Source organism: Stegostoma tigrinum, chromosome 38 (genome assembly GCF_030684315.1).
Source record: "Stegostoma tigrinum isolate sSteTig4 chromosome 38, sSteTig4.hap1, whole genome shotgun sequence".
Classification (NCBI taxonomy): Eukaryota; Metazoa; Chordata; class Chondrichthyes; order Orectolobiformes; family Stegostomatidae; genus Stegostoma; species Stegostoma tigrinum.
Genome location: NC_081391.1, coordinates 20,823,508 through 20,848,781, shown reverse-complemented (window position 1 = coordinate 20,848,781; position 25,274 = coordinate 20,823,508). Strand labels below are relative to the sequence as shown.

General features: G+C 44.5%; 2 protein-coding genes across 2 annotated transcripts; both read right to left on the bottom strand.

Annotated features, from left to right (window-relative positions):
• Nucleotides 1–3,881: 3,881 nt before the first annotated feature.
• LOC125447288 (ferritin heavy chain A-like) lies at nucleotides 3,882–8,096 on the bottom strand. The gene is made up of 4 exons (XM_048521594.2): nucleotides 7,995–8,096; nucleotides 5,076–5,222; nucleotides 4,809–4,934; nucleotides 3,882–4,034 (listed from the first exon to the last, which is right to left on the bottom strand). The coding sequence occupies exons 1-4, from the start codon at nucleotides 8,094–8,096 to the stop codon at nucleotides 3,882–3,884; spliced, it is 528 nt and encodes a 175-aa protein (XP_048377551.2).
• A 13,697-nt stretch (nucleotides 8,097–21,793) lies between these two features.
• Nucleotides 21,794–24,445, bottom strand: LOC125447296 (ferritin, heavy subunit-like). Its single transcript, XM_059640816.1, has 4 exons — nucleotides 24,341–24,445; nucleotides 22,532–22,678; nucleotides 22,229–22,354; nucleotides 21,794–21,946 (listed from the first exon to the last, which is right to left on the bottom strand). The coding sequence occupies exons 1-4, from the start codon at nucleotides 24,440–24,442 to the stop codon at nucleotides 21,794–21,796; spliced, it is 528 nt and encodes a 175-aa protein (XP_059496799.1). The 5' UTR covers nucleotides 24,443–24,445.
• Nucleotides 24,446–25,274: the final 829 nt, after the last annotated feature.

Sequence of the window (25,274 nt, the reverse complement as noted above, 5' to 3'; positions counted from 1 at the left end):
CAATTTAGCTGTCATTTGTAAATTGACGTGTGATGTGGTAGTGTTCATAACTCTGGATTTGAAGACTCTGGGGCCAGGTGCCACGTCTCCTGAACAGGTTACTCAGAAAGTACGTATCCTGGGACTGGAATGAAGTGATTACAAAAATGTTGCCTTTCCTGAAGTACTTTTCCATCCCTGACCAATACTGGTCTTTTTGCCTCAAGCGTTTCATTGATACTGTAAAAAAAAAAGTGTTTAGAACTAGTTTCAATCTAGAAGATGTAAAAGGGACCTGAGGGCAAGTTTTTGCACGCAGAGGGTGCTACATGTACGGAATGAATTGCCAGAGGAAGTGGTAGAGTCTGGTATAATTACAACATTTAAAAGCCATTTGGACAGGCACATGAATAGGAAGGATTTAAAAGGTATGATGATACAATGGCTTTAAAAGGTATGTTTTGAACTTAATTTTAATGAAAAAAGGGTGAGACAAGAGGTGGAGAGCAGTCACTTTGAAGCCAATAAAGTAACCAGTTTGTGAGACGTTGAGGTTTTTATTGAAGTTTGAATGATATAAGCACCAGAATTTCAGGGGTGGGGTGGCTTGGGGATTGGTGAGGGGGGAATATTAGGGGCAACATGGGGCTGTGGTCAGTCAAGCTCCCACTGAGGCAGGGTTTTTAGTTTAAGCTTTCAGCAGTTGCCGAGGTTTTTGAGCTGGCCGTGGGAGCTCTTATTCCTCTCTCTGTTACAGCTACAAGCTGGGGGTTCTCCTCCGGCTTTTAGAATTGCATGTGAGACAATCTATTTCACTGAATCTGTCTTTGCCAAGGGTGTGTTAATGGGATGCCAAAACAATGGAGTAATTCATTAGTAACAGTTCATATATCTACTGTTTTGATAAGCGTTTCATTAGGTAAGCAATACCGTTCTTTTCATTTTGTCTATGTTGTGACTGTAGTGTAAAAATAATGTGTACTTTGCTGGAAGCCAATAGTTTGACCAATCAAATCTCACATGGAACAGAATGCCTTCCACTTACCTTTAAAATAAGAAAAAAAAAATACAGCCTTAATGTATTTGGAGAGGATTTGGTCTGTTCCTCAACAAGAGGTACGAGCCAAATAGGACTAATTCTTTTTGAGAACCTGGTTAGCACGGATGAATTGTTGTGAAGGTTCTGTTTTTGTGCTGTATCACTCTGTGACTCTGAGTAGTTTGGCCCTGGAACAGGTGGTGAAATGTGCTCCTTTGGAATTACCTCTGGGCTTGACAGGCCAGATGAGGGAGCCAGTGATTGACATCAGGATCCACCAATCACCATCCGCGCACATCTCCGAGGACAGACACCACCAACAGACACAGTTGACCTGCCCAAAAAGAAAAAGTGTCTGGAGATTGACAGATGTCCTGGTCAAAATGGATCTGAGATACAGTGAATCTCCGGTGGTCACAAAGGGCTTTGTCCAAAGTAATGGACATTGCATAGTCATTCAATGGCCCCCAGAGACTTTGATGAATGACCGTGGTGCCTGGCTCTGTGAGAATAGGTGGTGTTCCTGGCTTACTCCCTGGTTGTCTGAATAACCCATGTTCTTCTCAAGCCAACATCCAAATAAATACACTGCAGGAAATCCAATGTTTAAGTTCTCACTTAATGGTTTATAGGGCATTTTTAAGAGTACAAAATTATGCAGGGGTTTTTCTGCCATATGTTTTTGCAGAGAACTCCGGAGTGATTACAAATTTCAGAACATGTGGTCATGGAAAGTTAAAGTAATCAAGACACTCTTGCAAGTCATCTCTATTCTGTAGATGTTTTATTTTGGTCGGATGAAATCCAATACCATTCAAGGCTAGGAATAGCTGTTCCAGAGTCAAGCACTGGCAAATGCTACTGGTTTGTAACAATTGTTCTGAACTGGTTTCCTTTACTGAGCTGTGTTGTTCTTTAGAATGATTTGGTGGATGTACAGATGTCTTTCAGTCTCCTTCCATTTAGATTATTTCTCTGAAGCCATTCTAAAAACTTTCTTCAACATCCACCCAGAAATTGATCGGTCATTTGCACTGCAAGATGAACTCAAGTCACATCTTCCAAAAAGTAATCTAATATCTGATCATCAAAACTCCTGTCATTACCAGAGATGGTTATTCTTCCTAAACCCGCAGTGCCCAGTGCTAGTTTTGCAGCCTGCCAGTCTTTGTGTTCTTAATTGCCACAACAAACAGTCTAGGCCTGAAGCATCAGCTTTTGTGCTCCTGAGATATTGTGTTCATCCAGCTTCACTCTTGGATTCTCCAGCATCTGCAGTTCCCATTACCTGATTTTAATAGCCTTAACTCTGACAATGTCAGAGTGCCAAATGTTAATTATGTTTTGTTTGCTAGCCTTTTGCTCTTAAAAGGCGCAGTTTTTTTAAAAAAAACAAACTTGGGATTTCCTTTCCAGTTCATTATGTTAGAGCTCTTTGAATAGCTTGTTTTAAGAGCTATTTTTGTGTCTGCAGATGTTATTCTTGTGACATTGAGACTATAGCCTAACAGTTATGTTTCCCTCAACTCACATTTATAAATGAGCACAAAAATCTATGCTTGTTTCAACCACAAACATGTTGTTAGAATAAACCATCTGATGAGTGGCTAATACCTTTTAGTCTAAAGGAGGGGGTAAGGCAAGATGGAAGTTAACCCTTTGGCCAAACTCATTTATAGTTAGTCCCATTAGCTAGCATATTTGCCTATGTCCAGCCAAACCCTTCCAACTGAAAGGTGCCAGCCTTCACCATACACCCCACTTTGAAGCTACCCCTCCAGTCCCTTTTACAGCTTTCCCAATCCCCCACCTTACAACTACTGCCCTAGGGTTGAGACCAGAGGGCAGAGACCTTGGCTGTTTACTCTATCCAAGCCCCTCATGAAAGCAAGTGTTGTCTCTCCACAACCTCTGACTCTCTAGAGTCTAGTATCAGTTCAATCAGCCTCATAGCTAAAGGTTCAGTAAAGATCAAGATATTAGAAATTTTCCTTCAGCAAGGAGATCAGCTTAGTCAGGCTACTACATTCACTGGCCGACAGAGCTGTAAGGTGGTATTACAACTCCTGTTGTCACTGCACTGATCAATGAAGGCCCAAAAAACACCCAATACCTTCTTCCCCACCCTGCCAAAAGGATTTTCAGCAAAGGCCTTGAGTGCAGATTCAGTGCTCTGCAGGAGCCTACCATTAGCTGAAAAATTCAGCAAACCAGCAAAGTTAAACCACACCAAGAGGTCAGATTTTCCCCTCACCTAATTTGTATTTGCATATCCTTGTTGGTGCAGTCTCCCATTCAAGGGGAAGGGATGCTATGAGAACAAGTCCCACCTGTGACAGATACCAAACAGGTTGATTAAGAGAATCCATTAAAATCAGAACTCCACAGGTACACAAACTTCAGACTAATTCATTTAAAACCCAGGAGTGCCTGGATTTGGTTCTTCTGCATCATTTGCTGGAATCTCAGCTCATTTGGTCCTTTTGCTGACCAGGATAGGTCCTTGAGCCATTCCTGACCCTTCACTGCTCCTAGTTCTGTGCTAATTCCTACAAGGGTGTTGAGTCTACCCACACAAGATTGAGGCAGCAGCTCACAATCTCAAAGGAAACAAGGTCCAGGCAGTGAAACCCAAAGCCCAGTGGGGAAGTGTTCCCATCAGCAAGAACAACTAAACAGGATCAAGCTACAGCACAGCTCACAGCAAGCATTAACCTAGAAAAGGGAGGCAAGACAGTCCAATATTGAGCAGTTTATTTACACTTGGTACAGGACCATGAGCTGCTCCTACTAAAAGGAGATGTCTCTACAGGTCTCCCATTCAGACACATGACAACAAGCTCACTGCCTGCAGGCAATTCAGTCACTCTTCCCCTAGGGTGAGCCTGTCAAACAGGTACTCTCCCATGCCATTGTCAGGGGCTCCCAGTCTCTTCAGGTTGGTGATGTGATCTCCCAGCTTCTTGATCATCTTCACTTGCTCATCCAGGTAGTGCCTCTCCAGGAAGTCACACAGCTGCCAAAAAGAAAAGATATTGAGAACAAAACTGGTTTCCCTTGACAGTTTGACCTTTCATCCTGTGACAGGGAGCAGTAGCAGAAGCTATTCTGGATCAGGCCACCACCCCCCAAACAGTATTTTAAATTAAGCTACACCAAGTTTCTATTTTAAAGATTAAAAAGATGGGAAGTGCCTGTTTTGGCTACAATGTAATTGGTCAAAATAAATGCTGTTGTTAAAATACAGTCATGGAGAAAATTTAAAAACAAAAACGAGACAATATCTAGTCTATTGGGGCAGTTGGCAATCTCCAAGCACCCCTTGGCATAAGTGGGAGAATCTGAATTTTCCATTTGGATCTCCCATCAAGGAGGAAAGTTGAGAATGTAGCAGTTAGGATGAGGGATGCTTTCAATTCTTAGACACCAATACCATTAGATGCTGCAGGAAAACCTGAACCCAAAAGTGCTGTTGAGATCAAGCCACGAGTTCAGGCCATTAAAAACCAAGGCCTAACAAGTTATTTATACAAGTACACTTAACTAGCCAGCTCAGCACCTGTTTTAGCTCTGCCAAGAGGAGAGGACATAACCTCCCAAAGTGATATAGTGTTGTGACCAGAAGAATTGCTGTACAAGAAAGACTCAAGACTATCATTACAATATTTTCTAATGTCCTGTCAGCTAAAATAGCTCTTGTGCTGGTTGTCTGATCAACACAAGACTGATATGCAGTGATTATAGAATCCTATAATGCAACTAGCCAAAAGGCCCACATTTAAAAACTCACATGAGGGTCTGTGTGGCCAGAGGCGAGTTTGTGCAGATCCAGCAGACTCTGGTTCACATCTTTCTCCAACTGCAGAGCTCTCTGCATTGCCTCCAAACCATTGCCCCACTCATCCTGCCCTGGCTTCTGAAGGAGGGAAAGAGACATTTCAAGGGATTAGAAATCCACAAAAGGGAAGAGAGATGCAAGGATGAAATAGCAGGCCATAATAGTCACTGCATTAATCCAATTGTTCAGTGAAGCTGGGTCAGCATAATTAAATCCCACCTTGATGTCCTGCAGGAGGACTCGGCCTCCACGTTTATTCTGGAATGCCATCAGTTTCTCAGCGTGTTCCCGTTCCTCATGGGACTGCTCCTTGAAGAACTCAGCAAAGTGACGCAGGGCAACATCATCCCGGTCAAAGTAAGAGAACTGCAAACAGAGGGAGTGGAACGAAAGAAAGCAAGGTCAGACATCCATGGATCATTTGAAGATAATACCAGTGGCTAAGTTACTGCTAGCCACTTAATTGGAAGTGCACTTTTTTGAACAAGCAGTTGTTTTTTATTAGTTCTTTATGATGTTGATAGTTCTGATAAAGTACTTACAACATTGATGCAACTAAAAGATGAAATGGCGTCTGTATTTGAGAGTTCATCATGACTGTTCAAATATTTGCAAAGATGTTACCAAAACAGGAATGCTTTAGTTCCAAGGAGAGGCTGGGACCTGTTCCTACTGGAATGGAGAGAGATTACTGTCACCCCTCAATATTACAGCACAGGAAGAGGCCTTTCAGCCCTCTAAGGCTGTGCTGGTCCAGATCTACTATCTAAACCTGACATGCATTTTCCAAGGATCTGTGTTCCTCTGCTCCCTGTGCATTTGTGGAATGTCTGGATACACCTTAAAATGACATCATCATGCCCACTTCCACCACCACCATTGGCAACATTCTAGGCACCCACCACCTTTTCCTTGCTCACCTTGAAGTCTGAGCTAGTAATTGAGACCCTCCATCCCCAGGACAAGCTTCTTTCCAGCCACCCTGCCTATACCTCAACCCAAGTGAGTCAATTCTGGGAGCATTAATAATGTGCATAGTGGCCTCATCCCACAGCAGTGGGGTTAAAAACTGGAGGCTCTAGGTGTGTTGGGGGTGTGGACTTAGAGGAATCTGATGGGAGACTTCCCCCACCCACCCCTGGAGCTGCCATGGGCAGCTTGGCCTGAAGAGTCTATTTGTGATAGGATTGTCAGACTAACATTCACATCAGACTAACCCCCAAGTGGCCAAGAACAAATTCTTCTCATTCTGAGATCGGCAGGGCATGCAACACTATTCAATTAGAAGCCAGAAAACTGGATCAGAACAAACAAGTAAAAACAGTAATTTTAAATTCCTGTGGCCAGACACCTTCAGTTATCAGAAGGAACTTGGAGGCCATTTTCACTGATTTGGAGGAGCACACCCCAAGACAACCAGCAGGAACAGTGTTATAGTAATGCACTGTGTTACAACAGTGCCTCAAAGCTACACAAGCCAATGGGAGTTAGTATTTCAATGTCATGTTGCCCAATTGGGTCTGTGCTCCTCAGTTCACATTGAGGTTTTCAAAACAATTGAGAGCAGCCTACTTGGCTGGGCTGAAACTGTCTCACTCAAGTGGAAGCATTTAAAGTAATAGGCTAAAGCAACAAGGGCCAAATGAGAACCCTTCTTGCAGCAGTTGGTGTGGAATGTACTACCCAGAAGGGCATGTTATTGGATTGGATTTTAATCCAAATATTGAACAACATTTGGGGAGGGAGATACAAGGGGATTGAAGTAGCAAGTGCACTAACAGAGGCAGAATAGCCTCTTTCTACACACTATGAGATTCAATTTCAGTGACCTTTCACTTTACTGCTTCTCTTGACAGAATTGAGAGTCTGTCAATAATCTGGGATCCACAGTTCTGTTCTGTTCTTGCAGAACTAGAAGGACTGATACACCTGAGAGCTCAGTGAATTTACAAAGGAAAGCAAAATAAAGAAGGTCCATTGCTAGAGTGTCCATGACAGTAAGCCATGGAATTGGGAACTGTGTTGACATCTAGAGCACAAGCTTGAAGTGAACTAGAACAGGTGCAGAAGGAATTCAAAGTTGGCATCTCATACAAAAGTTAAACATCTTGGTTTTTAGCAGTGTTGACTGACATTAGTCTAAGAGGTTGTCCTGAGTGTAACAAAAGCTTCCTGTAACACCTCAGGAAGTGACTAAGTGGTAGAAATGGAAAATTCTACTGATCCATCCAACCGTATTCAGTTCATATTAAACACCAGTTCATTTCCACCACCACCCCCAACAAGATCTAATTAGAGGGCACTGTCTCAAGACTCTCCTAGATAGCTAACTTGGAATTATCACACCATAAAGAACTCTACTTCAAGAAATTCCAGCACTCATTTACCACATGAGTAAATAAGCCTAAAATCATATTCCAAAAGTTTAGAAAGAAGTGGCCACCTTCTTAAACAAAGAATAAGAAATGCTCAGTTACAAACAGGTCATCATGTAGCATTTGTAGAATGAGAACAAGCTAACATTTAGAATTTGGCAGTGAGGCATTAAGGGGAGGGGGGAAAGCAGTTATGTAGTATCTGAGGATAGTGGCCAAGTAAAGAGCAGATGTTGATTGTTCAGATTAATTGGATTGAGAATAGCACAATAGGGCATCCAGCTGCAGGGCAAGGGCAAGGGCTTCCAGATTGCACTGTGCTTCACTGAACCTTTGCACAGGACATGCAGGATGCCATGTTGAAGTGACCCACTAAAAAGAATGTTATAGACATGCTTGCATACAGACCAGAAGTACATCAGCTCTGAAGAACATCCAAACTCAACATTAGCTGGCCTCCCCTCTGATGCTTTCCATCCCAGGTGATTTCTGGCCTATTTTCAGGCAGAGTTCCAACATTTACAATGCTTTGCACCTACTTCCCATTACAGCAGACCAGGTTTACAGTCTTGAACATAAGTAAGATTTTTAGACATCTCACAAAAACCAAAGGAGAGACATTTCAACATAGGTGCCAATTAGGGGTTTGACTTCTATCAAATATTCTCTCAGGTTGTACTCAAGAGTCACTGAAAATGCATTCCCATACACACAAAGGAGCAATCTTGATCTTAAAAAGCCAAAGCCCAAACACAAGGCTCACCATGGAGAGGTAAACATAGGAGGAATAGAGCTCCAGGTTGATCTGCTTGTTAACAGCATCCTCACAGTCCTTGTGGTAGTTCTGACACACTTGGGAAACCATCTTCACTATTCCTGCTCACAACCAACTAGACAGCTCCAGAACTGAGCCTCTCATGCACAAGCTCTTGTATTTATACTCCTGGAACATCCTGTTCTCAATCAGAGAATGATGTCACCAATGATCATTGACAACCCTTGATAGCCAATCAGGAATCTCCCATCAACCCAGGCACTAATTTTAGTCAGGGAATGGTGTATATACAGCCAGGGCCAAGCAGCACAGTGGAACACAAGTAAATCGAGATAATTTGAACCATGCAAACAGGAGGAGGTCATTCAAACCATCAAACCTATTTCACCATTTAGTTGGATCTTGGGTGGCTTTTTTAAATCATTGAATTGTAGAATCACGTATCATGGAATCTTGTATCTAACCGCTCTGTAACACACCTATCTTCCATACACACATTACTCCCTTCACTTTAACAAATGATCACAAATCTCAGTTTGAAATGTTCAATTGAGTCAACGTTCACTTAAGCTTTTGAGACAGCAATGTCTAGATTTATGGTATTCTTTATGTGGGAAGTGAAGGAAACCTAAATGCACATCTCTCTATTCAAATACCAGGGTCATTTCTAAATGTGACTCTCAGGACCATGTACAGGCTCCTGGGGAAAGATTGCCATAGCTTTGCTGTTCAATGTAGATAGTCATGTGCTCTCCTCTATCTCCTCCACCCTTACCAATTCCAAACCATTTCTGAGGATTTATTCCACAGGCTTCACTTTCTCACAGTTATTTTATGGACTCTTGTCTGCAATGGAATTTGTTGTAACTTTCCTCAAGGTGAAACGGATAGAATTTTCTAAAACAGATATTCCCAATATATCTCGGGAGATTCAAACTTGAATATAATATTGAACACTATTGCATCTGTGTCTGCCCATCTCTTGATGAAGCGATACACCTCTCATCAGTTCCAGAAGAAGTCAGTGATACTGATATTAATACACCTGTTGAAGGATGTTAAATAAAAACTGAAAGAACCACGGATGCTGTCAGTCAGACATAAAAACAGCAATTTCTGTAAAAGCTCAGTAGGTCTGGTAACGTCTGTGAGGAGAAATCAGAGTTAACGTTTTGTGTCAAATAACACTTCCACAGAACCTCCTCCCTGCTGTGGGAGGCTCACCAAATGCGAGATGTTAGCTCTGATTTCTCAACTGAGGAATATTGACTTGCACCAAATAGTTTGCAGTCAATCTGTGAGTGAAAAAGTTGGTGAAATGGAAAATGCATTGATGAGATGCCTTGTCCAGAATCCTACAATTTTAAGTAGACCTGTTCGTTGCTAATGACAAACATCAACAAGTCTAATGTTCTGTTCCTTTTACAAATGTTCACTTTATTCTGAGAGGTATTTGTGAGACAAGATTTAACATTTGAAATTTGGAGAGTCTTGGAACAGGACTTGATCCTTTCTGCTTTTATTCATCCAATACATTGTATGTCCCTTGGACAGTGCAGGTGCAGGTAATAGTTCCCACCATTTGGCATCTCTCATGACAGGCATCTTAAAGTGGTCAATACTAAGCCAAATAAGTGGGTCGAAACAAAACCTCCTTTCACTAATTTTGTGAACAGTAGGATTTTGATTGTAAGCAGTCAGCTGCTTGACCGTTGACACAAGGCCATGTCTAATGTGGTTACAACTACTGGGCTATTTGTAGCCAACCTGGAGAGGGCTTGCCAGAGCAGAGGGAGGGACACACATTCGGGTCAAGAGCTGAAATTGAGGAAATCATGAGTTCAGAGGCAGCAATGGCCATCGGGGAGTTGGTGTTGTTCCAGTTGTACTCTATGTTTTTTTTAAGCCTCAAAGCAATAGTGATGATGGCCTCCCATTACACACTGCCTATTACTATCACAAACTATCCCCATTTGCAGCTGTTTCAGAGATAGTACCCACTGCAGATGCTGGAGAATCTGAGATAACAAGGCGTGGAGCTGGATGTACACAGCAGGCCAAGCAGCATCAGAGGAGCAGGAACGCTGATGTTTCTGGCCAAGACCGTTCTTCAGAAGAAAGGTCTAGGCCTGAAACATCAGCTTTCCTGCTCCTCTGATGCTCCTTGGCCTGCTGTGTACATCCAGCTCTACACCTTGTTATCACATTTACAACTATTCAGCTTCCTAGCCAGATTATCAATTCCTTTATCTATCTAACTAATCTTCTATGTCTTTGGGCTCTATCCTTTTTCCTGCCTTTGACTCCCTATCATCTACATCTAAACTGACGTTTTCCTTGCCAACTGTTCTGAGGAAGGGTCACTGGAATGAAATGCTAACTCTGATTTTTGTTTCTTCATGGGTGCTATCAGACCAGCTCACCTCTTCCAGCAAGTTCTGTTTTTGTTGAGATGGGGAAGTGTTTGGAAAGCGCCCAAGTAGGAAACAATTGTTGAGAGTCTATATCCAGGGACTCTAATTAATTCTTAAGCAAAAGCATGTCAGCCCACCAGGCACATGGAAAACTTAAGGAAACACTTGGAAAAATCTGATAGAATTGAAGAGTGATTGTTTTACATTTGCTGGAGGCAGAAATCTAATGATCTCAACCCCACCTTCCCACTTACTTCTGACAACCTTTCACTTTTGCCTTGGAAGAATCAATCTCAAAAATATTCAATATCATTTTGATGGAGACTTCCAATGCCTCAACCTACTCATGCAAAAAAAAAATTGGTTTTCAGTTGATGACACCTTCCTCTAATCTCTCCCTTAAGAGGCAGCATCCTCCCCACTACCCATCAAAACCCCCTTCACTCTGCAAGGATTGGCAGGTATGAGCTAGTTTTGTTTTACCATCATTAAGTCCAACCAATCCCAAACTAAGACAACAAAATGTGAGGCTGGATGAACACAGCAGGCCAAGCAGCATCTCAGGAGCACAAAAGCTGACGTTTCGGGCCTAGACCCTTCATCAGAGAGGGGGATGGGGTGAGGGTTCTGGAATAAATAGGGAGAGAGGGGGAGGCGGACCGAAGATGGAGAGAAAAGAAGATAGATGGAGAGAGTATAGGTGGGGAGGTAGGGAGGGGATAGGTCAGTCCAGGGAAGACGGACAGGTCAAGGAGGTGGGATGAGGTTAGTAGGTAGATGGGGGTGCGGCTTGGGGTGGGAGGAAGGGATGGGTGAGAGGAAGAACAGGTTAGGGAGGCGGAGACAGGTTGGACTGGTTTTGGGATGCAGTGGGTGGAGTGGAGGAGCTGGGCTGGTTGTGTGGTGCAGTGGGGGGAGGGGACGAACTGGGCTGGTTTAGGGATGCAGTTGGGGAAGGGGAGATTTTGAAACTGGTGAAGTCCACATTGATACCATTAGGCTGCAGCGTTCCTAGGCGGAATATGAGTTGCTGTTCCTGCAACCTTGGGGTGGCATCATTGTGGCACTGCAGGAGGCCCATGATGGACATGTCATCTAAAGAATGGGAGGGGGAGTGGAAATGGTTTGCGACTGGGAGGTGCAGTAGTTTGTTGCGAACTGAGCGGAGGTGTTCTGCAAAGTTGTCTCCAAGCCTCCGCTTGGTTTCCCCAATGTAGAGGAAGCCACACCGGGTACAGTGGATGCAGTATACCACATTGGCAGATGTGCAGGTGAACCTCTGCTTAATGTGGAATGTCATCTTGGGGCCTGGGATAGGGGTGAGGGGGGAGGTGTGGGGGCAAGTGTAGTATTTCCTGCGGTTGCAGGGGAAGGTGCCGGGTGTGGTGGGGATGGAGGGCAGTGTGGAGCGAACAAGGGAGTCACGGAGAGAGTGGTCTCTCTGGAATGCAGACAGGGGTGGGGTTGGAAAAATGTCTTGGGTGGTGGGGTCGCTTTGCAAAACACCTCCGCTCAGTTCGCAACAAACTACTGCACCTCCCAGTCGCAAACCATTTCCACTCCCCCTCCCATTCTTTAGATGACATGTCCATCATGGACCTCCTGCAGTGCCACAATGATGCCACCCGAAGGTTGCAGGAACAGCAACTCATATTCCGCTTGGGAACCCTGCAGCCTAATGGTATCAATGTGGACTTCACCAGTTTCAAAATCTCCCCTTCCCCAACTGCATCCCTAAACCAGCCCAGTTCGTCCCCTCCCCCCACTGCACCACACAACCAGCCCAGCTCCTCCACTCCACCCACTGCATCCCAAAACCAGTCCAACCTGTCTCCGCCTCCCTAACCCGTTCTTCCTCTCACCCATCCCTTCCTCCCACCCCAAGCCGCACCCCCATTTACCTACTAACCTCATCCCACCTCCTTGACCTATCCGTCTTCCCTGGACTGACCTATCCCCTCCCTACCTCCCCACCTATACTCTCTCAACCTATCTTCTTTTCTCTCCATCTTCGGTCCGCCTCCCCCTCTCTCCCTATTTATTCCAGAACCCTCACCCCATCCCCCTCTCTGATGAAGGGTCCAGGCCCAAAACGTCAGCTTTTGTGCTCCTGAGATGCTGCTTGGCCTGCAGTGTTCATCCAGCCTTGCATTTTGTTGTCTTGGATTCTCCAGCATCTGCAGTTCCCATTATCTCCAATCCCAAACTAGCCTGGTAAACCCCTTTCTGAGCAACTTGTGCAGTATTTGCTTTAGGAAAAGGGGATGAACACTATGCTCCAGCTGTGGAATCACCAATGCCCTGTATAACTGAAGTCTAACTTGTATTCAATTTCACATTGCAATTGACATCAATACAACAAGTTTGGTCTTAAATGGGTGACACCTTGTTGTAATCTCTCCCTCAAGAGAGAACATCCTTCCCACTATTAAAAATCCTCAGTCAAGTCCCACTTACTCTCTAGGGGTTGCCAGATACAAGCTAATGCTTGGTCATCATAAAACAGACCCAATCCCAGAATAGTTCAGTAAACCTCTTCTGAGCAGCTTATGCAGTGCTTTCTTTAAGCAAAGGGGATGAACAGCACGCTCCAGTTGTGGAACCACCAAAGCCCTGTGAAACTGGAGCATAACTTGTATTCAATCTCACACTGCAAGCAGCACTTAGTTTTTGCCCTCCGGTGGGGGCGGGGGGGGGAGGTGGGGGGGGGGGGGGGGAGGTGGGGGGAGGGTAATCATCCCCAGTGGCAAGGTCAGGGGATGACTTGCCCTGTGTCTGTTTTAGGAAGCAAGTGTGAGCAGCACTTTATTTTCAGTTTAAAAAGACAGAGCACTGGACTTTCAGCTCCATGAGTAGAGGCAGTTCTCGCACATCTACTGGTATAACAGCATTAAGCTGGAGGAACACAGCAGGCCAGGCTTCATCCAAGGAGCAGGAAAGTTGCTGTGTTGGGTCAGGACTCTTCAGAAATGGGAGGGGGTGTCCAAAATAAATTGCGAGTGGAGGGATGGGTCTGGGGAAAGGAAGGTGGGATGGGTGCCAGTAGGTAGTGGTAGGGATGGGTCAGTAGTAATGTGCAGATAGCTGGGAGAAGAGATGGACAAGTTGTGACAGGTCATGGAGAAGGGGAAATGAGAAGGAGGGTTGATCATGGATGAGTACAGGGGAGAGGTCTTGAACCTGGTGAAGTCCACATTGAGACCATTGGGCTGCAGACTCCCAGAGGTGCTGCTCCTCTAGTCGGCATTGATGTCACACTGGAGGCAGCCCAGGAGTGATATGGCACCCAGGAATTGGGGTGGTTAGAATGGTTTGTGACTTCAAGGTGTTGTTTGTTGTGACCAGAACACAAGTGCTGAAAAAGAAAAAGTCTGAGCCTCCGCTTGGTCTCACTGATAAAAGAGAGACACAGGATCACATTTAAGGATCAGTGAGGAATGCCAACAATACATTAAAGCTTCCACAGAATCAGTTCATGCCACTAGCAATCTTTGGTCTGGATCAGTTGTCAGGTAATGAGTTATTCAACACCAAGTCCATTTCAGATATTTATTTCTATATCCAGTCAGAAATCAGACCAGGTTTACATTTCAACTTCATGTAGAGCACTAAAGAATTCCACAGTCCATCAGCTCAGGGTGAGCCTGTCAAACAGGTACTCTCCCGTGCCATTGTCAGGGGCTCCCAGTCTCTTCAGGTTGGCGATGTGATCTCCCAGCTTCTTGATCATCTTCACTTGCTCATCCAAGTAGTGCCTCTCCAGGAAGTCACACAGCTGGCCCAAGAGGAAAAAAAAAATTTAGATACAAGACCAGTTTTCCTTTGACTGTTTGAGCTTTCATCCTGTCAACTGGAGCAACAGAGCTGTTGATCTTAATGTGTTCTAGTGTAGACTATTATGAACCAGTCCCTCCACCCCTAATATTTTAAAGGTAGTCTAGACCCTGAGTTTTAGTTTAACAAAAAAAATGAAGTGTCTGTTTTGGATACAACCAAGGAGGAATTTGGAACAATGATCAAAAATGTAATATTATTAGGTACAGTAACTATTACATTGGAAGCTAATCTCAAAACACACCCCTTGGCAGAAGTGGAAAAATTCAGTTTCTCACATTCAGTTCTCCCATCTAGGAGGGAAGAGCATCCAGAGAAAAATTTACATCAGCCAGGAAGCAGTGAAGCTTCCAATTCTGAAAACCAAAAGCCTCAGATGCTACTGGAAATATCTAACCCAGATGTCTGAAGGAGCAATCTGGCCACACAAATTCAGACCATTAAAACCCCCAAGGTCTACCAAACATTGTTTAAAAACCAAAAGATAAAAGCCAAATGTAAAAAGTCTGAACCAGCCAGCTCAGCATTTGTGCCTTTCCACTTAAAGAACATTCTCAGAGTGACAGCATTAGGAGAAGAGGAATTGCTCTACGAGAGAGTCAAGATCCCGACATTGTTCACTTCCCCCGCCGGTGTCCATCAGCCCTCAAATGCTGACGGTCAGATCAAAGCAAGCCTGATACTTGGTGGCTAGTGCATTCTACATCACATCTCCAAGGGCCCATATTAGAAACTCACATGAGGGTCCGTGTTGCCAGAGGCGAGTTTGTGCAGATCCAGCAGACTCTGGTTCACATCCTTCTCCATCTGCAGAGCTCTCTGCATTGCCTCCAGACCATTACTCCACTCATCCTGCTCTGGCTTCTGGAGGGAAGGAAGCAGATGTTTCAGTAGATTGGAAAACCCACAAAGGGAAGATGGATACAAGGATGGAAGTAGCATGCCATAACAGTCACTGCATGAAATATTTCATACAAAGTTCCAGTGAAGCCAAATAGGTGTAATTAAACCCAACCTTGATGTCCTGCAGGAGGACTCGGCCTCCACGTTTATTCTGGAATGCCATCAGTTTCTCAGCATGTTCCCGTTCCTCATGGGACCGCTCCTTGAAGAACTCAGCAAAGTGACGCAGGGAAACATCATCCCGGTCAAAGTAAGAGAACTGTGGAGATAAGAGGACAAAGTGGCCAAGTCAGGCAAGCTCCAGATCTCATCCAGTCAGAAATTCCACAAGAGCCTGTGTAGTTTTTTTTTCCTCCAGCTAAGACAAAGTCAACATCTACAGTGTCAGATGTCAGTGGGCTTGTTGTAGAGTACAGAACTAGAGACCATGGCTGAGGAATACAAGAGATCATTTTTGACCAACTGAAATGAAAAGCTACAATTGATTTTGCAACTCTGACCTCCTCCCAACCTGTGGCTTTGACCAGTTAAAAAAGGAGATGCAGGTATTACTAGGCAACAGTTATGGTTGTCCAGAGAATTTGTCAAATGCAAACCAAAAGACCATGATAGTCCTATGATTAGTGAGCAATGGGGGTCATGTGCCATGACCATTTGTGTGCTCAGAAGAGATCATTTATCATTGCCCTTAAAAAGTCTTCTCCAAATATGCCCCCCCACCATTTTAATTCCAGAATTTTGACCATCCCTCAGAACTGAGTGCAGCAATGATGTCAAGTAGCTCATTGAAGAACCCAGCATTAAGGCCAACAACAGGATTTTACTCCAGTTTACATCCAGAGAGACAGAAGAGCACTCAGTTCCTGTTTCACTAGTGAATCTCTCAATTAGCTAAATCAAGGTAGTGTAGAAGTTGATCAGGTTTATGCATCATGGAAAAGCCCCCATCAGCTGAACAGAACCTTGGGCTTAGTGTCCAGGTAACACACAGAATAAAACCAGAGTTATAGAATGCAGAGTAGGTCACTTAACAAGTCAGCCAAAATAAAACCTTAATCTGTTGCATGGATGCAGGGGTGGGGAGAAAGAAGCTGGCAGAGGGAAGAAACCTCCAAAAGCCAAGTCATTGGTGTATTTCATCCAAGATTAGAAAAAAATCCAATAGTAAAAAGTCATGGGACACAGGCATCACTGACATTCAAAGCTGCTGGAAAAGTCCAGCTTGTCTGGCACCATCTGCAAAAGGGGGAAAAAAAAATTTACATTTTAGGTCTTGTAAAAAAATTCTGAGGAAGGGACACCAGACCCAAAGCATTAACTGTTCTTCCCTTCATAGATGCTGCCAGACCAGCTCAGCTTCTGCAGCAACTCGGTTTTGTTCCTGATTTACAGTATCTGTAGTTCTTTCAGTCCTTAAATCACTGATATTTTTCCACCAGTAGTCACCATTGGTGAAAAATAGCAGGCAAGAAAGAGTGAATCCTCAATGCTAAAAGCCTCACCATGGAGAGGTAAACATAGGAGGAATAGAGCTCCAGGTTGATCTGCTTGTTAACAGCATCCACACAGTCCTTGTGGTAGTTCTGACACACTTGGGAGGCCATCTTCACTATTCCTGCTCACTACTACCTAGACAACACCAGAACAGAGTCACTCACCTCTTCCCCCAAACTCTTGTATTTAGACTCATCCTGTTCACAACCAGAGAATGGCATCACCAATCATCACTGACAATTGCTGACAGCCAATCAGGAATATCCTATTAATCCACCATCCAATGAAAAGGGAGAGGGTGTTATGGGGATGGAGCTGAGACCCAGAGCCAATCAGAGATTTGGAATACAGAGAATTTTGGGAAATTGGACTTGAATATGCAAGTGCTTTCGGAGTGAAAGGCCCTCAATGCAGGCCAATCCAGCTAGTCATTTATAAATGGATACATGGTATGGCAGTGTCCATACCAGTGGACCTGAAGGTCCTGTGGTCAGGTCCTGCTGTCTCCTGAACGGGTTGCTCAGACAGTATCTATTCTGGGACAGGAATGAAGTGATTAAAAAATGTTACCTTCAGTGAAACACTTTTCCACCGTCAGACCAAAGCTGGTTCTTTTTGCCTCAATTGTTTCACTGATACCCCAAGTGTTTACAGCTAGCTTCATTTTAGAAGCGTTAAAAGGGACCTAAGGGGCAGTTTTTCACACAGAGGGTGGTGCGTGTATGGAATGAACTGCAGAGGAAGTGGTGGAGGCTGGAACAATTACAATGTTTAAAAGGTATTTGGAGAGGGACATGAACAAGAAGGGCTGAGAGGATGTGATGATGCAATGGCTTTCGGAGGTGCGTTTTGATGTTAATTTGAACGAAGAGATGTTGAGACAGAGGTGCAGAGCATTCCACTCCAAGCCAATGAAGTAAAGAGCTTGTGGGTATGCTCAGATTGAAGCAACATAAATTGCAGGGGGATGTTTCCAAGGGTATCGGCGAGAGGGGAATGGTAAGGGAGAAGTGAAGCAGTGGTTAGTCAAGCTCCCACAGTTGCTGAGGTTTTGAAACTGGCCGTGGGAGCTCTTATTCCTCTCTCTGTTACTGCTCCAAGCTGGGAGTTCTCCTCCGGCTGCTGGAATTGCCTGTGAGAAAATCTATTTCACTGAATCTAATTAATTAATTAGTAGTCGTTAATATATCTGTTACTTCGTTAAGCATTTCATTCGGTAAGCCATACCGTTCTTTTCACGTTGTCTGCATTTCAACTGCACTGTAAAAATAAAGTGTGTTTTACTTCGTCAGTAGTTTGACCAATTAAATTTCATCTGGAACACAATTCCTTACACTTACATTTAAAATAAGAAAAGGTTACATTCTTAACTTATTTGGAGGGGATTTGGTTTGATCGTCAACAAGAGATATGAGCCAAATGCAGGTCAAAGGGACTGGTTCAGTTTGGGATACCTGGTTAGCATGGACGAGTTGGACCAAAGGGTCTATTTCTGTGCTGTATGATTCTGTGACTCGAAGCAGTTTGGTGCTGGAATAGGTGATGAGGTGTGTTGCTTCGGATTTTAGTTTGGGTTGGATGGTCCAGATGGTGGAGCCTGTGACTGGCATCAGGAACCACCAACCACCATCCACGCACAGCCCTCTCGGGACAGACACCACAAATCGACACAGTTGACCTGCCCAAACAGAAAATATATCTGGAGATTGGCGGATGTCCTGGCGAAAATGGACCTGAGATACAGGGAATGCCCAGTGGTCACAAAGGGCTTTGTCCCAACTAATGGACATTATGTGGTCATTCAATGGTAACCAGAGACTTTGATGAATGAATGTGGTGACTGGCTCTGTGGGAATAGGTGGCGTTCCCTGGTTGTCTGTGTAACACAAACCACAGGTACCCATGTTCTTCTCAAGTCAACACCCAAATAAATACACTGCAGGAAATCTATAATACAGTGTTGAAGTGCACTCGCCAATTACTGGAATGTTTTTGAGAGATTGAAATTATGCAGGGGACCTTCCTGCCATATGTTTTTGTGGAGAACGGCTGAGTGGTTGCAAACTTCAGAGCATGTGGGCAGAGAAAGTTGAAGAAATTGAGACACCTTTGTAAGTCACTTCTATGTTGTACAAGAATCTTTTGTATATCATTTATTTTGGTGGGCTGAAATCCAATACCGGCTGATGAGTAGGTTCGACCGAATAAATTGATTTGGCTCAAACATATTTGATCTTTTGTCCTGTTGAAAACAAGACCACGTTTCCTTGCTATCATCATGAGTTGAAGAAGTTTTGTCTTTTGCTTCAGTGTAATTCTTCTGAGAACGGTATCTACAAGACACAGATATCTGACAGGTTCTCACTGATCCTTTTATTTTGTTGTTGGATTATATCCTGGCTGATGTTCCAAGCTTCTTTGGCATGGTTTCCTTCTTAACCCTTCTCCCTGTGGTGCTGTGTTACAATTTGGGTTCCTCTGAGCTATTGGACTTTTGGATTTCTAGACTTCCAACAGGTTTGAACCCAAACTGCTTACGTAGAACACAACTTGGATGTTTCTTGAAAGGATGGACAGTGTTTTGGTGGGTGAGACGAGACAGATCTGATTCAAGGTTTGGAATAGTTGTTCCATAGACAAGTACTGGCAGATGCTGCTGCCTTGTGACAATTATTATGAACTTGTTTCCTTTATCCAGCTGTGCATTATTGATACATTCTTCAGGTTTGTCCAGAAGGGACCTTTACAAGCATTTGATGGATGTACAGATAACACCAAGTTCATAACCTTTCCACATAGATTGGCTTCAGTAAAATCACTTTTCAAACCTTCCCTTCAACATCTACCTGTGAACTGATCAATCAGCTCCCCTCACCATATGACATGAACTCAAGCGGTGTCTCCCAAAATTGGTCATCTGAAATTCATTGCCATTGTCCTCATGAGCAAAGCCAGAGGCTGTTATTCTTCAGGACCCTAGATCCCAATGCTAGAACAAGTTTTGCAGCCTGCCCATCATTGTCTGTTATCTGCTGATTCAGACAAAAGTGTTCTTAAGACCTGAAGCTTACAGAATAGCAGCGGTGTGCAAATCCATCATGATTTTGCTTGTCCTCCTTTTGGTCTTTAAGCAGCGATGTACAATGCTTTCCCAGGACTTGTATTTGCGTCTCTCCTGTTTTGTTAGTTTGTCTGTCACAGCCCTTTGTACAAGCGATTTTTTTTTTGGACTGCTGATTGCAGCCAGAGGGAAAATGCAACATATATTGTGAAGTAAAGTTCAGGGAAAATGGGCTTTTTAAAGGTAGAAAAAGCTGTTTGTCTCAAACACCAAATTGTTAGGATAAACCTCCTGATGAGCTGATAATACCTCTCAGCTGGTACAAGTCAGTTTGGAAGCTGCCCCTTTGGTCTAATTCACCTAGTTCCATTTGCACTGTCCCTCTAAATCCTTTCCTTTAAACGGCACCTGCATGGGTCTGTGAAGAGCTGTACCAGTCTCCTCCACCTTTTCTAGCAGTTCATTCCATACACACAGTGTGGAGCTGGATGAACACAGCAGGTCAAGGAGCATCTCAGGAGCACAAAAAGCTGACGTTTCGGGCCTAGACCCTTCATCAGAGCTCTGATGAAGGGTCTAGACCCAAAACGTCAGCTTTTGTGCTCCTGAGATGCTGCATGGCCTGCTGTGTTCATCCAGCTCCACAATTTGTTATCTTGGATTCTCCAGCATCTGCAGTTCCCATTATCACTGTGTGGCAGTTGCCCCTCAGGCCCCTTTTAAAAAATCTCTGCACTCCTCCCTGGAACCTACACCCTCTTGTTTCCTTAATCCTCGGGAAAGGAACAGTGACCTTGACTATTCCTCTCACTTTGTGACTCATGAGAGGCATGGATAAAGGCTCCCCAAGCCTTGAACTCACCAGAGAGGCTTGCTCCAGCTTCCTTGTAAATGTTCAGGAAGATTTACATTTCAATGTATCTTTCCTGTTGGGGTGGTGGGGGGGGGGGCACGCGTGGGGGCAGGGAAGGAGAGGGGGAAGAGCGAGAGAGAGCGCGTGAGCAAGAGCAAGACCCAGTGTTGACTGTAATAGTCGCACAGTGGAATTGCAACTGTCCTACACCGAGGGCACCTAACTCCTGTACTCCATGCACTGACCCAAGGCAGCAAGCACCCCAAATGCCATCTTTCTCACCTTGTCCACAAACTCCAAGGAACATTGGCAAATGAAGACTCAGGGTGCAGGTGAAAGGGTCTGGCAGTGCCTCCTGCTAACTGATAATGTTGACAAACCAGTTAAGGTTTGAAATCTCACCCTGATTTACAATTGGGTCTCACCTAATAGGCACAATTTCAGCATGATTTATTTGAATGGCCCTTGGTGGTGCAGTGGTAGCAACCCTACCCCTTGACCGGGAGAATGGGGAGTTCGACTCCCAGAAAAACCTTCAGAGGTCATTCAAACTCAAGTGCCTGGGGTTTGGTTAGGCTTCCACTACTGGAATCTCAGCTTTCCCCAGTGTGCCTCAGCTCTGTTGGCTTGTAACCCCTCGCATAGTTTATTCTACTGAGCAAAATGATAGGTCCGCAAGCTATTCCTTCCTTCAAATGAAGTGTGTCAACCTACGAGAGATGGTAGGTTAGCTCAAGGTTACTGGTCACCCCTCCCAAGAGGGCAAGGTGCAGGCACTTGTCCAGGCAGTGAAACCTACAGCTTGGACTAGTAGGGAAGAGTGTTCCCATCAGCATGAACAGAACCAAATAGGATCAAAGCTACTGAGCTAGTAGGAACAGCAGATGCTGGAGAATCTGCGATAACAAGGTGTGGAGCTGGATGAACGCAGCAGGAAGACTGACATTTCAGGCAGAGGCTCTCAAAGAGTCTATGCCCAAAACTTCAGCCTTCCTGCTCAGCCCACTGCGTTCATCCAACTCCACATCTTGTTGTTATCTCAAGATCAAGCTACAGCACAGCTCACAGCAAGGATTAACCCAGAAAGGGAGGCAAGACATGGTCCATTATAGCACAGTTTATTTACACTTTGTACAGAGCAATGAGCTGCTCCTACAAAAAGGAGTCGTCTCTACACGTCTCCCATTCAGACACATGACAACAAGCTCACTCCCTGCAGGCAGTTCAGTCACTCTTCCCCCAGGGTGAGCCTGTCAAACAGATACTCTCCCGTGCCATTGTCAGGGGCTCCCAGTCTCTTCAGGTTGGTGATGTGATCTCCCAGCTTCTTGATCATCTTCACTTGCTCATCCAAGTAGTGCCTCTCCAGGAAGTCACACAGCTGGAGGGAAACAAAGTCAAAGTCAGTCTACTGGATCAAAAAGCCATTTTAAATGGATCTTCCATTTCAGATGTGACCATCTGAACAGGGAGGGATACACAGGTGAAGCTGTTATAGTTTCACCAGGCTGCAGGAGGCTGTCAGAACAAAAATTTACATGCACAGAAAGATGATTTGCTTCCAAGTTTATGGAAGAATTTATCTATCCTGTTATTCCTGGCATTGTATTACTGTCAAGAGGATGTCTGCCTTGCTTTCAAGCATGAAAGCTTCAAAACTCACATGCGGGTCAGTGTGGCCAGAGGCCAGTTTGTGCAGATCCAGCAGACTCTGGTTCACATCCTTCTCCATCTGCAGAGCTCTCTGCATTGCCTCCAGACCATTGCCCCACTCATCCTGCTCTGGCTTCTGGAGGGGTGGGGGGGGGGGTTGGTGGGGAGAAAATAAGCAAATGCTTAAGTTGCTTTATCCATAAACAAGTGATCAGTGTAGCATATAGCCTTATTACTGAACCAACAGCAACTGCTTCAAGTCCATATTTAGCACCATTGCCACCAAACTAGCAAGATAGACACTAAGCCCAACCTTTATGTCCTGCAGGAGGACTCGACCACCACGTTTATTCTGGAATGCCATCAGTTTCTCAGCGTGTTCCCGCTCTTCATGGGACTGCTCCTTGAGGAACTCAGCAAAGTGACGCAGGGCAACATCATCCCGGTCAAAGTAAGAGAACTGTGGGAGAGAGAAACATTGCTGCTGACCAGTTACTTCTATATCTGAAGGAGAAAAGTCACCCATATATGGACCAGCAAAAACCTTCCCTCGAAGGAGTCAGAGCAGCACAGCATGGAGTGAGACCCTTCAATCCAACCAGTCCTAGTTCACTATTTGGCCCATATCCCTGTAAACCTCTATTTAGAGGCTTGTTCTAATGGCTTTGACATTTAACTGTACCTGCATCTACCACTTCCTCTGGCTGTTCATTCCCATATTAACCTCCTTCAGGCCTCTTGCACATCCTTTCCCCTGAAACATATGCCATTTGCTCCCACGTTTTGAATTCTAACTAGAAAAAACACTGGGGCCATTCACCCTATCAATGCCCACTATGAATTCCTGGGTCTCTACAAGGTCCCCCCACAAACTCCATGTGGGGGCGAGTAGGTCCCAGCATATCCAGCTTTGCTTTAAACTCAAACCCTCCTGTCCTGCTAACATCCTGCCAAGTCACTTCTGACCCTTACCCAAATTAAGGATTCCTATTATTGTCCAGCCACAACCAGAGCACTCCATATGGAGCCTCAATATCCTGTTGAAGCATGACACCCAAACTACTATAGTCAAATGCCTGAGCAACAAAGGCAAACATCTCCACAACCAGCCTAGTCCTTGGGTCTGTTCTACAACACTACACAGGGCCCTACCACCATTAGAGGTGCAAGTCCTGTCCTTTTAGGTTTTTTGAAAACCCCCAAAAGCAAAGCATTACTCCAACCACCACTCAGCCCATTGGTAGAGTCAAGCAAGATCTCTTCTCCACCCACTATACTGCCAGTCACCCACAAGCTTTGTAAGCATTCCTCCATATTGCTCAGCAAGTTTATATAAAACTGAACAAAAAGTAGACCCAGTATGTCCTGCAGCATGTCATTGGCCATAAGCCACAAGTACCCAAAGTAGACATGCTTCCTACTGTCAAGCCAATTTTGGCTTGAATTCACAAGCTTATCCTAAATCCCATATGATATAGCTTCACTTGCTAGTCTACCACACCAAGCCTACAGTTAAAGTGCTTCCCTGCTGAAGGAGGAGAAAAGTAGAAGGATTGTCTTAGAAGTTGGATCATTAACATTCCACACAAGCTAGAAGCAAGCATGAGAAAACTCTCATTGTGATGTGGGTAAGGACAAGATGACACAGCCTTAGTGAGAAAACCTTCCAATACAGGAGGGTTCCCAGCTCAGAATTCAGCTTGATACAAGTAAATTCACACAGCTTTCAAAAAGCCATAAGTAGTCTATTAGCAGCAATTGGAGCTCAGGGTAATGGTAGTGCTCCTAGCTCTGGGAGGACAGCCCCTCAGGTTCATGCATCACATGCTCTGAGATAGCTCAGTGCCCTGATCAACCTGATGAGATTTTGTTCAAGGCAGTTAACCCTAATACACTGCAGAAGCAAAGTATACTCAGATCACACACACCAAGAACACAAAGCATTGATAACTTTTTGTGGAAAAAAAAAACCACAACATATTCACTACTCCAGGTAGAGCAAGGGAAGGGCTACAAACAGAACACTAATTAAACAGGAATCAAATGATGCAAATAAATCCTACACCCTCAATACAATCTGGGTAAAGATTTAAACCTAAATAAACCCAGAGACAACACTCACCATGGAGAGGTAAACATAGGAAGAATAAAGCTCCAGGTTGATCTGCTTGTTAACAGCATCCTCACAGTCCTCATGGTAGTTCTGACACACTTGGGAGGCCATATTCACTATCACCAAGACAACTCTAAAACCAAGCCTCACTACCACAACCTCTTGTACTCTTCCTCCAAGGAAGAAACAGGGCGTAACATTATTAATAATGATTGACAATCCCTGACATCCAATCAGGAATCTCCTATCAATCCAGTTACCAATGAATAGGGAAAGGGGGATGTTGGGATGGGCTAAAACCCAGAGCCAATCAGAAATTTGGAATACAGGGAGTTTTGGGAAATAAGGCTTGCTGATGCAATTGGTTTTGGAGTGACAAATCCTCAACATACCCCACACGAGCTGTTATTGAAAAGCGCCAGTATCCCTATCTCTGGATCAACAAACTCTGAGTTCAGGTGCCAGTGTCCCTCATAAAATAGTTACAATGGCGCAGGAATGGAGTGATGAAAAGCCATTACCTTTGGTGAAACACTTTTCCATCATCTGACAAAATTTGTTTCTTTTTGTCGCTGTGACTGTTTCTCCGATATCCCAAGTGTTTGCATCTGGTTTCATTCTCGAAGGGGTTCAGTCCTGGATTAGGTGATGATAATGCAATGTGGAGCTGGATGAACACAGCAGGCCAGGCAGCATTTAAGGAGAAGGAAAGCTGACGTTTCAGGTCAGGACCCTTCTTCAGAAATTCAGGTGATGAGATGTGATTGGATTAAACTCTGGCTCAGATGGGGGAGGGGGCTTTGATTGGTATTGGGAACCACCAATCACCATCCAGACATGACCCTCTTCGGACAAACTCCACCAATGGGCACAGTTGACCCGCCCAAACAGAAAATGTATCTGGAGATTGGCACATGTCCTGGCCAAAGTGGAGATGCAGTGG